Source organism: Rhinichthys klamathensis, unplaced genomic scaffold (assembly GCF_029890125.1).
Source record: "Rhinichthys klamathensis goyatoka isolate OS25496 unplaced genomic scaffold, OSU_Roscu_1.1 h1tg000422l_1, whole genome shotgun sequence".
Lineage (NCBI taxonomy): Eukaryota > Metazoa > Chordata > Actinopteri > Cypriniformes > Leuciscidae > Rhinichthys > Rhinichthys klamathensis.
The window spans coordinates 1,234,075-1,252,287 of NW_026606920.1; the positions used below are offsets into that span (position 1 = coordinate 1,234,075).

At 37.1% G+C, this 18,213-nt stretch overlaps 2 protein-coding genes across 2 annotated transcripts in view; both read left to right on the forward strand.

Annotated features, from left to right (window-relative positions):
- col15a1b (collagen, type XV, alpha 1b) overlaps nucleotides 1–3,377 on the forward strand; it is a 58,804-nt gene extending 55,427 nt beyond the window's left edge. Inside the window, exons 38-41 of the mRNA XM_056235472.1 lie at nucleotides 1,514–1,576; nucleotides 1,668–1,865; nucleotides 1,991–2,106; nucleotides 2,246–3,377. Coding sequence (XP_056091447.1) covers nucleotides 1,514–1,576; nucleotides 1,668–1,865; nucleotides 1,991–2,106; nucleotides 2,246–2,462 — 594 coding nt within the window. The 3' untranslated portion in view covers nucleotides 2,463–3,377. The remainder of the gene's footprint in view (nucleotides 1–1,513; nucleotides 1,577–1,667; nucleotides 1,866–1,990; nucleotides 2,107–2,245) is intronic.
- Nucleotides 3,378–4,904: 1,527 nt separating this feature from the next.
- tgfbr1a (transforming growth factor, beta receptor 1 a) overlaps nucleotides 4,905–18,213 on the forward strand; it is a 48,093-nt gene continuing 34,784 nt past the window's right edge. Inside the window, exon 1 of the mRNA XM_056235493.1 lies at nucleotides 4,905–5,042. Coding sequence (XP_056091468.1) covers nucleotides 4,952–5,042 — 91 coding nt within the window. The 5' untranslated portion in view covers nucleotides 4,905–4,951. The remainder of the gene's footprint in view (nucleotides 5,043–18,213) is intronic.

The window sequence follows — 18,213 nt, forward strand, 5'->3', positions numbered from 1 at the left end:
GTTGTGCCACAGTAGTAAGATCATCACAGCAATAATTATGGAAAGAATGAAGAAGAAAACGGAAGAAATCCTCTCCGAAGAACAGGCGGCCTTCAGAACATCACGGAGCACGATAGACCGAATATTCACGCTCCAACGACAATTAGCTGAGAAGTATACTGACTTCGGCAAGGACTTATTTGTATGATATGTAGACTTCAAAAAGGCATTCGATAGCGTGTGGAGAGCTGGATTGTGTAATGTGATGAGGAGATTAGGATACCCAGAAAAAGTTGTCAGAATATTAGAGAGCCTATATAAAGGTACATTCAGCGCCATAAGAATAGTTGCTGATGTGACTGAATGGTCGAAACAATAGTAGGAGTACTACAGGGCTGCATGGTGTTCCACTTCTCTTTAATATCTTTTTAGAGGTGATTAGGCAAGTGCGCTGGAAGAGGCGAAGGAAGGAGCAGTCATGAATAGACAAATCATCAACAACCTCAGATAAGCGGACGACATCCCAGCTTTGGCAGAAAACCAGGATGACCTACAAGTAATGATCAACAGAATCGTAGAGGAGAGTACAAGGATGGGCATGAAGGTCAACACAGGAAAGACAGAAGTACAACATATTGGATGGGAAAAGACCAAATATAATATATAAATATAAATAGAGAACCAGGAACTTATGCAGGTAGAAGAATCGGAAATATTAATGAGGACGCCCCTACAGAACAGGACCACAGAAGAAGAATTGGACTAGCGTGTGGTGCAATGCAAAACTTGAACTCCATATGGAAATCTAAAGACATTTCCAGATTTACAAAAATAAGAGTTTATGAAGCCTTGGTACTCAACATACTATTATATAATTCAGAAACATGGACACTAAGAGAAGCAGACAAGAATGAACTGAGAGTGTTTAAAATGAATTGCTTACGGAAAATCCAAGGGGTGACAAGAAGAGACCGAATAAGAAACGTCGACATAAGAAGAGAGTTGGGGATGGAAATAGATGTGGTGCAGCGAATTCAGAAAAAGAGGCTTGGATACTTTGGACACGTGGTCCGAATGAAAACAGAACGACTTCCAAATGTCGCTCTATTCGGTCACGTTCACGGGACAAGGAGGAGAGGGCTTGCAGACTTGCAGCCTCTAACCGAAATGGATGGAGGGACTCCTGGTTGGGGCTGTGTGAGCGTGGTCTACCATCGCCACGACACACGAGACGAGACGAGAATATAAGAGATTGTTAGATTATGGTAAAGGTAATCTAAATGTAAAAATAGGGGAAATTAAAGCCTGAAAATTTAAATATCCAATATCGTACTGTTAAATGATAAAATGCCTTACATCCGACGAAAACCGATATGGCACCGATATATCCCCTAGTATGGCCTCATTGTTTGTCTACTACCATTTATCAGATCAAGAGAAATGTTCAAATATTCTGGAATCAAATGTTAATTTCAGTAATAATGGTATATACTGTACCTTAGTGTCTGATGTGAACATCTAATGTTAATTGCAGGAGTTAAAGAGCTTCCTGCCAGGCTACAATGTTCTTCCACACACTGCACACTCGATGCCTGCGGTAAGGATTTCTTAAACCTTGTTGCATGTTTTAATGATTGATGTGAAATGGTGTGCACTTTGACATGACCTCTGACCTTTGAACTTCTCAGTTGCACCTGGTGGCACTTAATGCCCCATTTTCAGGAGACATGCACGGAATCCGAGGGGCAGATTATCAGTGTTACCAGCAAGCCCGTGCCAGGGGCCTGACATCAACTTACAGAGCTTTCCTCTCCTCTCACCTACAAGACCTCTCCACCATCGTCAAGAAAGGGGACCGCTTTAACTTGCCAGTGGTGAACATCAAAGTATGTAAAGGATCATATTTGCACGATAGATTGCAATCAAGATTTTTTGATCAATGTGTTCTCATAATATGTAGTTTGCCTAAGTTTAGCCTGTCTAAATTAAGCTTCTTGTGCATCCTCTCTAGGGAGAAGTGCTCTTCGGCAGCTGGATGACTATGTTCTCCGGCAACGGGGCTGTTTTTGATCCACTTACTCCGATTTACTCCTTCGATGGACGAAATGTCATGACAGATCAGGCTTGGTAAACAGATTTTTATTTTGAAATTTTTTAGACATGTAAACTGAATTCTAACAGTTTGAATAATGCTAATAAAAATAGAATCTAAATTAATATTATTTGATATATTATGAATAAATTGTATATGTTTCTATGACTCAAGGCCTCAGAAACTGGTGTGGCACGGCTCGAGTACGGTGGGAATCCGAATGACAACTAACTACTGTGAGGCATGGCGGACGGGAGACATGGCGGTGACTGGACAGGCATCTCTTCTGCAGACCGGCAGATTGCTCGGGCAGCACACGCGTAGCTGCTCAAACCACTTCATTGTGCTTTGCATTGAGAACAGTTACATCCAGAACCCTGGAAGGAACTAGAAAGCTGACCATTTTAAAGTAAAGTAATGCAGATGTAGGGAGCAGCAGTAGCCGGACTGCTAGGGGAAATATCCAATCTACTCTGTTATTTTTAGGGAGAGAGTTCCTGTGAGAAGTGACAAGCCAGGGAAAATGGCACTGCAATCATGTTTCAGTACTTCTCTGAGCATGATGTAAATATGTATAAATCACCCACTGATATTGTTCAATCGACGACCCACGCTACGACATTTATTCAACTATTAGAATACCAAAGAATACCTCAGCCAGACATCGAGCAAGTGTAGATCCATTGTTTGAATTCACTGCATTACTGTGTGTCTTCTCAGAGGGTCTTAGTCCCTCCCTTACAGTGACTAATACAGAGTTGTGTGCGTGTGTATAATTTAAACTACAAATTTAAAATCATAAACATAGATACACACAAGATCCTTTCTTTTAATCAGATTAAATACCAATATTTAGATATCAGTATTTGGATATAATCAAACCACAGAGTTTTGGGAGTTGTTTAAACACTGTAATAATAATTTCTTATAATAATTTCTTTGTTTTTTCTGTTTAGAGGGGTTTTTTCACACCCATGAAGCTACTTTCTGTGAACTTGCATCTAAACTAGTATTAAATGGCAATATGTCTAATTTATAATGTAAAAGCACATAAAACTAAAACCCAGTGCCAAGTACATACTTAAATAGGCATTCATTTCAAAAGTTGACAGTGGCCACAACCACATTATAAGTCTTCACTGTGTTTAATCTTTCTATGACATATTTAGAAAGACAAACTAGAAAATAAAATACATTGTTTATCTTCTAGAAGTCAGATGAGTATGAAACAATCATATAGAGAGCCCTCCCCCTTTCTTTTTTTCATATTTCAATGGTGCTAAGTGAATAAATGTTTTGTTTTATACGTATGTCTGTTGTTTCTCTAAGTTGTGGCAGGTTTAAAAACAATACACAGACATAGTACGAGGAAAATAAAGATTTGATGTACCTGCTGTCTCGTCAAGGGCAAATGTGACTATGAACACTCCCGTTCAAATGTTTGGGGTCTGAAATTTTCAGAATCATTACTCCTGTCTTCCGTTTCACATCTAATCATTCTAATATGCTGAATATTTTATAAGTGGAAACATGCATTTCTTCAGGATTCTTTGGTGAATAAAAAGTTCAGAAGAACAGCATTTATTTGACAGAATTTTTTTCTCTCTACTGCCACATTTGATCAATTAATGCATTCTTGTTGAATAAAAGTATTAATTTCTTTTAAGAAAAGTATTACTGACCCCAAACTTTTGAACAGTAGTGTATATCAGGTCACAAGGGGGCAGAGTGGAGACACATAAAGCAGGAAATGCTCATCAAAAAAGCACATAGTTTGATTCAGAGTTTATATACTGTATGTGTATAATATGACTTTAATATGATTTTGCGCTAAGCTTGGCACACATAATATTTTAGTGTTACTCTTTGCAAAGCTGAACTTTGCTGGTGCCAAGTTTTCTCTAAAATGTATCTAAAATGTTTTAGCTTGGTCTTAATAACCAATCATCATTGGCCTCATTCTATTGCATTCCATCATGTTTGCCTGTTTTGTATGTCCGCCACAGAGACTAGTTTACTGAGCAGTCAGACAAATAGAAATGCTCTGTCAGCCTGATTCAAATCGTTCATTTCTACCAACAGGAAAGAGGAGTTTGCTATAGAGCACTAACCACAGATAAAAGCTGCTCATCAATCTCTGCCTTCAGGCTGTCTGTCTGCCCTGGATTGTTTCATTCACAGGACATAGTTATGTCATTTCTGGCCATATACAGCCTCATCTCGTTCACAATAATGATTAAAAATCTTTCTCTTTCTTATGTCTTTACACTGCTCCACCAAAGATGCACCCGAAGCAGCATAATAAGTATCACAAAAAGGGGCATTTACAGTGCTTAAACTGTTTAATGTTATGGTATTAATGATGTAAATGTATTATTTTATTATATAATAATTATTTATTATAGTCTACTAATATAGAAATAATGTTAATTATGAATATAATATTCAATATATAAAATCAAATTACTGAATCAATTACAATAAATAATTGTATTGTTATTTAAGGCCAGCAAACCCATCTTAGGCTGCTAAAAGATGTTTTTTCAGTGTGTGATATCTTATTTTTATGTTAAAAAGAGAGAGAGAAGGAAAGAAAAATTACACGAGTATCTGATTACGGTTAAATTCACGGAAGTATTTTGAAAGCTGCATGTGGGATGATCAGATCATTCTTGTAACAAAATTCACAGGACAGCTTTGCAATAGTTTTGAGGTACAGTTGAACTCCCCGGCTAAACGGGCTAAACTGAGTCAGGGTAACGAGTGATCAATGTGGGCGGAGCATATTTCTCCGTGCTGACCAATCAGAGCGCTCCCTTTCTCGAAGCAGAGACTCGACTACTTGAATGTGTGAGGAAAAAAACTGACCAGTCCTAAAGAATGATCTATACCACGATGGACGCGGGAACGTTACTTTGCCGCTCATTGCTGCTGGCTTTACTTGTATTCTCGGTGACCCGAGAGGCGCGAGGTAAGTGCGTGGGGCTGTAACACTTCTTGGTTTCCCCTCGTCTACATTTCTCAAGTTTTATACGCGCGCGTTTCCTTTTTTCACAATACTACATAGGGGTGTTCAAATATGGCGCAGGTCTTAGAAAGCCACGCTGGCATGAATGTTTATTGTTTTTTTCTGTGCCGTGACAACGGTCACATCTACATCAGTTTGCGAGAGTGTGCGTTTTTCGGACGTGGATATGGAGTGACTCGCGCATGCAATCGGAGCACCGCGCGAGGTTTGGATATCGCGACCCAGTATTTATTTACCATACTTCAGAGCTCCTGTTAACTTATAACAACCTCTAGATCAAATGTTCAGTCATCTGAAACTGTTGACGAGATTTGCTTTTATGAGCGAACAGCAGTTTACTTTCAGTCTGTTTCTATTTCACGCCTGTTCCGCATGTGTTTTGTGGTGATGGACATTTTTCTTTCATTTGACGACATTTAAAAACTTTATCGTAAAATGCCAGACTCTTTCTTGGTTTTAGGACATCCTAGACCGATATTTCCGCACGAGTGACATCGAAGGCTTCATGTCTAACATAGGCATCTAAGTTATGTGGAGATTGTAGACTGACAGAAACCCTGTTTTACATGTTTACGTGAGTTGTAATAACAGATCGGACTATTTCTGTACGTTACAATTATCATAGGCTATTCTTAACAGATGGCGCACTAAATACCAGCTGATATTTTCCATCCTTTATTTTTAGTTAAGTAACGTTAAATGTAATATGACGGAACGTCAATGGATGCAACAGTTTGTTTGTTCAGAGGCGTTTTCTCGTGTCCCACGACAATACACGCGAGGATACAAATGACACTTACGTTTTAAACCTTTCACGGATGCTTTTGTGTATAACACATGCCATTCAATATATTATGTATATATATATATATATATATATATACGAGATTATAACATGACGAGGCTAGATTGTATTCAGACTGTTCGATTAAATAGCTACAGAGGCGTTCCTTCACGCAAACAAATGCCTTTTACTTCAACCTGTTGTTTTTCATTTATTCAAAGCAGGAGTTTTTAACTAAAGCAAATCAAACTTAAAACATATTTTATTCCCACATCCAGCATTAACAAGGGATATGATAAGATATATGATTAGATAGGGATTAACCTAACAGAAGAAGGGAGGAAAAAAGGAGATGGGTATACAAGCAATGATGAAAACATATTAACAAATAAAATCAAACATGGTATTCTAGGTGTTTTGATTTCTTATTAATAGACGTTGAGGTTGTAATTGTGTGCATTTACATTTATTAAAGTAAATGTAAAACTTCCCAAAACGCATTTGGTTCATTCGTTCGTGTGTTACCTGTGCGATGCATGCATGTAATTGAGATGTCCTTGATTCACATACTGTGATAGGCAAGGAAACATCCTATATTTACTCCAGCCCTTCCTTCCTCTCCCAATCACTGAGCTTCCTCTGACACAAAGATTTATTGTTAATAATACAGTCTGTCCCTGAAATATCAGAAGGAAAATAGTTTCAGTTTGTGTTTGCAGAGTTGTGTGAACTGTGGTTTTAAATTACAGGTAGTAGGCTATTTGTCTTTTGTCTGAATCTTTTCCATTCATGTAGATTGTTTGTTCTTGTGCAGATTCGCAAAAACAGATTATTCTGAAGAAGTCAAAAGAGAAGAAATGGATCTTCTTACGTGGTAGTATCACTTGGCCTGATATATGGCAAAATTTGAGTTTGATCTATAAATTGGTGTACAATATTTTAAACATAATAATAGGGATGTAAATGCTCCGAATTTAAGATCTTTAAAAACACTCATAACTCAATAACACTTATTAAATGTAATATTTAGCAAATCTCCGAATGAATATCTTTTTTTCAGTAGTACTGTAGATTATGTTGTGTAGTAAACTGTAGCATTTTAATTGGTTGATTTTAGTATTTAGGCTAGTGTTTTATTTAACACCAATTTCCACAAAATAGTATATGGGCTAATTTTAATATCGGCCATTTATTAGTTATTGACCACAACATGAAAATATCGTATCAGCCAAACTTTTAATAATGGTACGTTTTTTGTTCTTATAAAATGTCAAATGCAAATATTTTGGCCTCCCTTTGTGAGCTGTACATCTGTTTTAGAGGTTGACCGATAGTGGTTTTTACTGATGATAAGGTTGGACCGCACTGGCCAATAACCGATTAACCAACTAATAGTTTTTTAAATGGATACTGAATGACAACAAAATACTCCAAAGGGCTTTTCACACTTAATGGTAAACTTGGGTCATTCTAAACCCCTCTTACTTTATCCTGGGTTACCAGTTCCAGCAATCGGTTATCTGTGTCGATTAACCGGCAAAACCAATCAATCGGTCCACTTCTAATTTGTACGATACAAATGAAAATATACTTAAGTTTTTGTCTACTTGTTTTTGTGTCTTGTGTAATAGTAAAGCATAAAGTACATGCTGTACCACATCATGCATCTCTAAAGATTTGTCTTTGTGAGAGACCTAGTTTTGAAAGCTGCACCTTCCTCTGGAAGATTGCGTTCTTATAGCGCAACAAGGATGGGGTTTGATTCATCAAACTACATTCGAAGGTAGTCCAAAACACATGGGACTACATTGCTGTTCTGTTGTATCTCAATTATATTTGAGAGCAACAGTGAGTTTTTTTTTTTCTATTTTCATGTGTTAAGCATTCAGATATACACTGATGTAATAAGTCGTGAATTCCCCTTAAAGCTGCAGTCCGGCATTTTTCCTCTTTGTCGCCATCTCTGTTCGAAATCTGCAATTGCAGTCATTCGCGGAATTATCAACTTTACGTGGGTTGTAGTTCAACACCCTCGACACGGCACAGCGCAGATGAACACAGTGTTTGAGGAGACTGTGCAGCTGTCAGTCACCGCGCCGATGTGGATATTGTCATTCAGAATCACAGATTATTCTTTTTGGAATTATGACCAACATAAGAATTTTCACCGGGAAATGTCATCTGAACTAGTAAGAAACATTCACTTTTGTTCTGGTTCTGACATTGCAGTAAATCGCGCTGATTAAATCTAACAATTGCTTATAAGTTATCATTTCACGCAAAACCGTGCAAAGTAGCTGTACTATGTTCTCAAATTGTTAATGTTAACAACGTCAGCAAGCATTGCGTGACTACATCATGTAATGTCCTTCCGATATTATCCTTGTTTTCGCATGGGTCCGGTTGCAGTCTCTTTTTTTCTGTAGCCACTCCGAAGTCCGAACGAAGTCTTTTGCATGTTACAGCGGGTGAGTCTCTAGTTGTCACTGATGATGATCGTCGTTTGAACCTTTCTGGATCCGCCATCAAATTGATAAGTTTAATTATATCAAGTGCTGTGAGAAAAGGCTATAAATCTCCACCTCCAACATCCTCACACGCAATATAGCCTACTAGCCGAGACTCCTTCTTTATGTGTACAGGTGTGACGTAATGACGCAAAGACATGCTCGAATCTCCCGCGGAAATCCACCAGTACCACTAAAATTAAAAAACATTATTACAAGCTTACCGTTTTGCATCGAGCTAAGGCAAGCAGATAGTTTTGAACACTGGCTGGTTATGTATTTTATCAAATATGTATTTTGGATAATTTTTAACCCAAAAAAAGCTACGGACAGCAGCTTTAACGAAATCCAATCACAAGTGGTCAGAGAAGATGCATCTGAGGCTAATTTATTATAAACAGCGTATGTAAACAATGTATTTTGGATGGCCAGATCAAATCACCCAGTGGGTCCCCATGTATAAAACTTTGCATAGATTTCATTCTAAAAGTATGCGTATGCCCAAGTGGCAGATTTTGCATATATACTTACAAATGTTTTCAGATTAAAAAAAAAAAACATATGCCATAACTTGCACAAAAACAGTATACTTTATAAATCCCAGCTGGAGATTATGCGTACATGCTCAAGCTTTATTTTTTACTCTGAAATCCTAGAAATGACCCTACATGGAGCTTATGACACCTCTTTCACATCTTTATTATACATAATCTCATCTGCATATAATTTTCATATGCATATTGCCATCCAGACACATGATACTGGTACTAAAAAAAAATGTCTTTATATTTAATTTTTAAAAATATATTTTATATATATTTTGTCCTGTAAATTATCTGAATAGCCTTTAAAAAGGAGGCAAAATTTGTTTTCAGAGAATGTGTCTTGATTAGATCTATTATTCTCACACCACTACTAGCAGATTGTTTAACTTTATTGTAAATTATTTCTTGCAGTATTGAAAACAAGTCTTTTTAGACTTTTAAGCTTTTGAATTTTTTTAAATTTACATCATACTATTTCCTTTAAATTTGACTTCACAGGGGTTAACATTGCAAACAGGGTTCAGTGGGACACTCCCCCTATTTTTACCCATTTTTCTGTGCATTATTGTGTGGTTCTGCTCATTCCACCAATAGCACACCTGTGTGGGACAGAACAGTTACACAGACATCAGATGAATCCAGGCCGCCATTCACAAACTAATGGTCCGTTTGACTACCAGATGTGTCTGGCAGTGGCAGTTTCATTATACAGTCTGATAAAAAACAATTATTTTCAACCGTCATTCTGACCCTCTGTCAGGTATCCTTTTGTGCAGATACAAGTTGTAATGGTATGTTTTGTCATCTAAGACATCTGATTAATGTGTCATGAACGGGCTTCAGTTTACCTGTTAATTCACTCTTCAGCTTCACTTCATGCAGCTATTACTTTTAGATGTTTCTTTTTCGAAAACATTGCATTATTGAAAATCTCGCAGTTATTTTTCTAGTCATATTTTCATATTTTGATATATTAGTCAGCAATAATTTTCATAAGTATCTCAATTAAAAATATTTTCATTATCGCCATGACTGATACTACTGACAGTACTCATTTTTTAGATCTATCAGTACTCGAAATGAAAAATTGACAAAAAAGCCCATCCATACTCGTATGTGAATTTGATATTCATCAGGTATTGACCAAATGTAGTCTATCGTGGAATGTGTGCTTAAATTTCACTATGTGATTTTAAAATAAAAATGTCTTATAGGACTAATTTGTGTAATCATCTGCTGATCATGGCAATGCAGTTTGTGATGTTAGCAGAGCAAAAAACGCCAATATTAGGACAGTTATGATGTTATAACAGGTTTTTATTTGGCTGAAGATGTTTTGCTCTAACAGAAAGCCTCACAAAAATGTGGGTCAGCAGCACATATACTGATATTTTCTGAGACTCTTTTTTCTTAGATGGAAGTTCATGGAACATTTCTGAGTCAACTCAACTTGTGTCCTCCTTACTCTGTAAAATATGACCATGAGTTCCTTTAAAAAAAAAAAAAAAAATTAAGACACTCCCTCTAGATAGAAAATCTTGAGCCAAAAACACACCTCAGTTAACATCAAATCCAGTGATTAATGAGTAACCTCCATGGACACTGTCACTGATGGACTGATGTGAACCGTTGCTAAGAAAAATCCATAGAGACCGGAGGTGGTTTGTGGTTTACAGAGAGATTCGTGCATGCCTGAGCATATTCTCTCATGTAGAAATAGCAGCTGAGGGTCAACGTGAATGTTTACGGAGCAGGTTATTGACTCGTACCATGCTTCAGGCAACAGCAAATAAACTGAAATTGAATTCTCAGAAAGCCTTTCAGTCAACAAATTAACAGCCAATGATTGTTCTTCCATTCAGTCAGCAAATATGCCTTCTTAGACTGAGGTTACACTGATTGAAAATATAGTCGTCGTTGGTGGGCCAGAATTGGGGTAGGATAAATTCTAGACTTCTAAGTAGTGTTTTGTTTATTTCCCTCGTCATTGTTTGTTTTGGTCATATGGTTGAGGATCGAGTGTCAGTTTGTTGTAGTAATCTGGATTAAGTTGGTGACGTTGTGCAACTTGTGCTGCTGTCTTTCTGAGTGTGACTCACAGCAGGCGACTGATTTGGCCCCGTAATGTTCTCCAAACTTGGTAGCTTAGGAGGTCTGACTCCTTCCTCCAGACAAGCTGAATGTGCGTATGACTAAGTGTATGTGTTCTCTCTGATACAACATAACACAGTTTAGTGTCTTTTCTGCCCCTTGGAAGTATTTTTAGTATTTCTGTCACAATATTAGCAGAACATATGTCAGAGTCAGAAGTTTGAAAAATAAAAACTTTACTTGCACGCCCTGCTGAAAAAAAAAAAGAAAACACATGCTGAAACTAGCCTGACCAGCTGAAAAGTGCATGAAACCCTTCTAAAACCAGGCAATCGAGCAGCCTGTCCAGGCTGGGAGATCAAATTAAACCTTGAAACCATCATAGGCTGGTTTAAGATGTTTTTCAGCAGTATAATAATACCTCACTTATTACAGTTCAGAAAACCCAGACTATGCGTCAAAGCGATTGAACACTCCCAAACACTATAGTTTAGCAGTTTGAGCTCAGTAAGATTTTTTTCTTTTCACCAAGACTGCATTTATTTGATCAAAAATACAGTAAAACAGTAATATGGTGAAATATTACAATTTAAAATAACTGTTTTCTATTTTAATATATTTTAAAAGGTAGTGTATTCCTACAGCTGATTTTTTTTTTTTTTTTTTTTTTTTTTTTTTGGTGAGTCAAAAATATCGATATTTCGATAAATATCGATACTGAAATATCTGAACGGTACCAATACTAATTTCCCGAAGTATCGATACTAGCCGAGCGGTCACTTTCACTTCTCTCCAAAGGCGCGTTGACAAACACCACACGTGACGTAACGCACTCGTCTCATTCGCTCTGGTTAAATAGCAAAAGTGAAGTGAATGGAAAGATTGCGAGGGTGGCGCCCCCGCGACCGGCTTTGGTTGATTGATAAAGAACACCGCGAGCAGGCATGTCGGAGAATGGCGCGCACACGCATAAAAAACACACCGCGAGCAGGCATGTCGGAGAAGACGCGGACACGCGCTTCACACTGTGAGCGTGCTGCGGGCACCCAAAAGATTGTTTGACTATCAATAATCCCTAACATCACTCATTTTTTAAAATTATTTTATAGGTGAAAACAGACTTAAGGAACAGGCTCCAGGGGTACCATTTAGCAGCATATGCTCAGCATCAGGGGTGTTTGTTATTTGGACAGACCTGCCCCCACTGCTAAAAAAATCCTAAAAGAAACACTGTAACTCTTCTCATTTTAACTTTTCTGAAACATTAACCAAGATGGCCTAGTATTGTTGTTGATATGAGTCTGTGTTGTCTAGTAGGGGTGGAACGGTACACAGAAGTCACGGTTCGGTTCATACCTAACCTCGGTTCAGACATCACGGTTCGGTACGATTTCGGTACAATGGAGGGAAAAGCAAAACAAAAATGCAGAAGGCATTGTATTTTTTAAATAAGTTTTATTAATAAAGGCATAGAACCAGTTTATTTGTAGTGCACTGTCAATAGTTTTATATAATTAGTTTATTAATTAAATTAATAAAAAGACAAAAAGACCTTGCGATATGTTTGGTAATTGTACAATTAATTTAAAATTATTTTGCTATATTTCAGATCAATATATTTGTTTTCCTTAATTTTAATTAACATTATTAATTGACAATGTAACATTATTCTCATCTGAATTATAAATAATTGATTTCTGTATAAAATAATACTACCATTAAAAACATTCGATTTTTTTTTAAATCAATGTAGAATGTGTAAGATTAGTGCTCCGAGGACAAGAAATGAAAACCAATGCAATATGATGAATGTCCAAAAGATGGGACCCACAGACTGTTTTGAAATGGAGTTGGATAAATATGTTTTGCTTTTAAAACAGTGTGTGTGTGTGTGTGTGTGTGTGTGTGTGTGTGTGTGTGTGTGTGTGTGTGTGTGTGTGTGTGTGTGTGTGTGTGTGTGTGTGTGTGTGTGTGTGTGTGTGTGTGTGTGTGTGTGTGTGTGTGTGTGTGTGTGTGTGTGTGTGTGTGTGTGTGTGTGTGTGTGTGTGTGTGTGTGTGTGTGTGTGTGTGTGTGTGTGTGTGTGTGTGTGTGCGTGTGTGTGTGCGTGTGTGTGTGCGTGTGTGTGTGCGCGTGTGCGTGTGCGTGTGCGTGTGTGATTTTGGTTGGGTGACAGTTGTAGGTTACAGTTTGACAAGAGTTTACAGTGTGACAAAAGCACAATGTTGTGTTTTATTGCGAGTGTACACAAATATAAGTAAACACTTTGCTGGTTTAATGATCTGTATGAACAAAATGACGGAGTATGTTTTTTATGTTTCCACTGTTCGATCGCGCGTCTCTCTCTCTCTCTCTCTCTCTCTCTCTCTCTCTCTCTCTCTCTCTCTCTCTCTCTCTCTCTCTCTCTCTCTCAGTTCGATCGCACCCGCGCTCTCTCTCTCTCTCTCTCTCTCTCTCTCTCTCTCTCTCTCTCTCTCTCTCTCTCTCTCTCTCTCTCTCTCTCTCTCTCTCTCTCTCTCTCTCTCTCTCTCTCTCTCTCTCTCTCTCTCTCTCTCTCTCTCTCTCGCACACACACACACACACACACACACACACACTCCAGCATTGCAATCTTGACATCGCAGCCTGTTCATTATGCGGTCACGGTCACACCAAACGCGAATAGAGCGTCAAATAGTCCAAAGCGAATAGGACGCGCGTATAAAGCCAACGTTTGAACGCGCGTTCAGAGCTAAGCCGATGGTACAGATTATGTGTCCCTAAAAAACCCGCGTATCTAACAGTAGTTCCGCATTACATTAATTAATTTGCACGCGAGTTTTATTTATTTTTATACCGTGTATTCTCCGTGTAAATTCGTGCACCGAACCGTGACGCCCGTACCGTTTCGGTTCGAATAGGAATACATGGACCGTTCCACCCCTATTGTCTAGTATTTTCACCGTTTTCTTAAAGGGGTCATATAATGGTACATGCACTTTTACATGTTGATTGTACTGAAATGTGTGTTGGCAGTGCCTGTACACAACCATCATAAAATTATAAAAATCCATCCAGTGTTTTTGTTTTAATCTCCTTATATGTTTTCCCCTGCCTCAAATCATCCGTTCGGTCAGAAGCCCCTCCCACGATTGTTGATTGACAGGAGCGTTTCAACACAGACCCGCCCTCGCTCGTGAGAGCTGTCAATCATAGTCCGCGCGGACCGGCGCGGTCATTGTTGATATGCTGGAGCACTGTGTCTATGAGCAGAATGGCATCTAAGCGATTGTGGTGTTCTGTTCTTGGGTGTAATAACGAACACAGCAGTCATTTTAATGTTCCTAAATCCGAACCGCTGAAGACGCAGTGGCTGAGTTTGTTTTCGAAGGGAATATTCCCCACGAGCAACGTCAATGCTCTCATGTTTGCGCGAATGATTTCTCACCAGACTGCTTTATAAACGAGGATCAGTATAAAGCTGGTTTTGCTAAGAAGCTGCTCATGAAAAAGGATCGGTACCAGATATTCGTGTTCCTGCTGAACCTCCAGAAGAACGGAAGTGAGTGAAACGTTTTATTAAACTTTATATTAATATATTAATCTTTGCAAATCGCTAGCTGCACGCTTCACAATGAATGCGTCTAAGGTTTACACTCAGGGTACATTACGGCATGTTTTCTATGTATTACGTTCTCAATATAATTCATAATCCCACGTTTATACTGAACAATGCGTTATGGTTATTGTGTTATTGAGTTACAAATGGTGTACGCACAGAACAGAGAGGCGGAGTCAGCAAAGCTCATGATCATTTAAAGTCATATGCACTGAAACGGCGTGCTGAAAACAGAGCTGTTTTTGACCAGGTAAAATAAGTGTTTTCTTACAATACTAATGAGAATTTTTAATTAAAGTATATTACAAACTTTTAATTTAGACCCTAAAGAATCATATTAGCTTGTACAAAAATGGCATTATATGACCCCTTTAAAGTTAACATAATCTGACTGAGGAATCTTAGAAAAGTAAATATTGTTGTGGTCAAATGTAAATTAGCTTGTGCCTATTTAACTTTATTCAAAAATTATTATTTAATTCTGCAATTTTCCTTCATTAGCGATTATCATCAATTTGATTACACAGATACTAATTAAACTAAACAGCTAGACAATGGCATCTCTGAATTCAATAATGAAATGCCTTTAACTGAAAATTGAACGTTTAATCTTATTATTATACATTACTGACACTCTATCCTCCAATTTGATACTGTTAAGTGCTTTTTTGTTACAGTATATTTTAATCTTTGATAACAGTAGGTAATAAAAATACAACGGATCATGTAAGCTCTGTCCAATTAAAAAATATTAACAAATAGAACTCGGGACATTTTTGTTCATGTAAAATATACCTCATTTTCATGTTCTAGACTTGTTATATTTAGCTTTAAATACAAAAAATACCCCCTTAATATTGTGGCAATTTTTTTCTCTGTGGTATCGAAAATGGTATCGAATATCGATATTTTTCAAGGTATCGTATCGAAGTTAGAAATTCTAGTATCGTGACAACTTGCTAAATACGAATAATTTCTTCTTATCAATGTTGAAAACAATAGCTGTGCAATTTTAGGGAAACTTGCAGTTTTTTCAGGATTCTTTGAAAGCTCAAAGGATCAGAGTTTATTTGAAACAAAAAAATCTTTTGTAACATTATAAATGTCTTTACTTTCCCTTTTGATCAATCAACGCATCCCTCCTGAGTAAAAGTATATATTTTTTTAAATCCAACTAATCCCAGACAGCAGTGTATGTGAATAAGTGTTTGTCAGGTGAGGCTCCTTTATCTTGGTTATGTGGAGACTGTTTGTGTAGTGACCAGTGAGGCCAACCAGTTGGAGTGGAAAAGGGAAATGACATGCTGTACAAAAAGTTGATGCAAAATCCAAAAATGATGTTTTATTGGAAGGTGCTAAAATATTTACAGTGCAGGAGAAAACAAAAATAAAAACTGTACAAAAAGAAAACAAAACAATGTGCTAATTTTGGCTGAACCAACTGGCCCAAGTTCGCAACACTGCTCAGTATGAGGTTTTTCTGAGTCCACACCCAGAACTGAATTCCTTTCAGCCAGCAAGCCTATTTACAGGCTGAAGCTCCACCTACAGGGCATACCAACAACAGGAGCAAACTACAAAGTTTGTAAAAATCGAATTAAATAATATAAACACCCAAGACCCAACACAACACTTAAACCTCCCAAACAGCTAATACAAAAACCATTAACAGAGAAAGAGAGTTTAACAACAAATCAAATGGCAAAAACAACTGTTTCTAAATCCCCCCCCCCCCCCCCCCCTCTGACATCACACCAAAAAGGTAGCTTCTACAGGAAGTGATGTGGCCGTTGCTTTAAAAAGCAGTTTAACCTAGATTATGGGTTTGGTTGTATGAACCGGGAAGTTTAACTGCAATACGATTTGTGGGAAAAATAAAGGTAATTATCATATGGAGTAGTGTGTTCTGGAATTCTGTTCTTTTAAAAAAAAATGACTAACTTTGAGAAAAACTATAAAAAGTTGAAAACCATAACAAAACACAGCAGTAACAAACTTTAGACTGAACAAAACAAAAACCCCATAATACCTTCCTGATGTGTACACAGACAGATGTTAAAATTGCCTGCAATGGACAGTACCAGTCAAATGGGTGTATGTTTGTTAGTCCAAGTTTATAGTCAACAGGTTAACCTGTGACCGTCTGATTCAGATCTGCATGTCTGTGTTTTGTTTTGTCTACCATCTTATATATTTCCTGTGCTATTAAAAGAATGTGATCCTTCCTTTCCAGTCACCCAGGATGGAAACCTGCTTTAATTTAGTGTTTAGTTCTAATGGAAATGCCAGCATACCCAGTTATTACTCATTATATTGGCATGGCTGTCTGGACACACCCACTTTTTCTAGCCTGATGCATTTTCAATCCTATCGCAGTAAGTGAGAAAATGCCCAGCCATAACATGAGCTCTTTATCTTGTTTAGTCTTTTAGTACATTTGAACAAACATCATTATTCATCCAATGTTAAATGAAAAAACACCTTGAATAAAGACCATTTAAAAGCAAGAGTGAAAAATAGGGCATATAAGATATTACAATGTGCCCTTTTTTTTAAACAAACGAATATGTTAATACATTACATACCTGCATTAATATTTTACCACGTCTTATAAGCATTGCTGTAGTGGTGAGGTGACTATTATTAGAGTGATTAATAGGATTTTTAACTGAATGCAATGGGTTTAGCATGTGCTGCAACTACAGTTGCTAAGCGACAGAAGTAATTGATTCTTCTTTTTTTTGTGGTTGCGTTTTAAGTATGGAGATGGACAAAAAAAAACAATTTTGTCATGGGCTTTCCATCAGAAAATAGATTAACAATGTAAACCTAAACCAATCATTTAGTTAGCTATTGTTTGCTGAAAAAAAAAAATTCACCATTTGTTTTGTTCTTTAGGTGTGTGTTATTTAAAGTTGAATCAATAATACATGTTGTATAAAGGTTCCTACCAATTTCCATCCATTAACTAATGCAGAAAACTGCAGAGGCCTCCATAGTGTAATGGCAGCTTTTGATTAAACCTTTTGACATTGGTTAGTCAGAATCTCTCAATCACTTACAGCTTCCTTCAGAGAAGTGACTGTGACAGCCCGCAGCATATATTGCATACATAATGACCCCAGTGGGTGCAGAGTGAGACTTTGTTCGACTTTTCTCTTCTCTTAGGGAATCACTTAATTGGAACATTGTGTGATGTAAAATCTCTCACCTATAATCAATTAATGTAGAAGTTGGCAACATGACAGGGTTTTTCTCCAGTCGGGCCAACAAAACTGTTCAAAAGGAGGTGATTTAAATTTTTATTTTGACAAAAGTTAAAATGGTACATACTTGTGAAATTCTTGTGTGTGTGAGAGACTGATGTTCGATACACAAAGGATTTTTTTTTTTGGGTCATATTCACAAAAATCCAGTTACAAAAAATCCTTATTTGTTACTTGAAAATAAAATTAACATTAACTTAAAATAAAATATAAAAAATGTACATTTTATTTGAGAAAGAAAATACTACTATACATTTTTTTTACAAACATTAAATAATACAAATGACAAAATGACAAAAAAAATTCAAATGGAAAATATTAATTA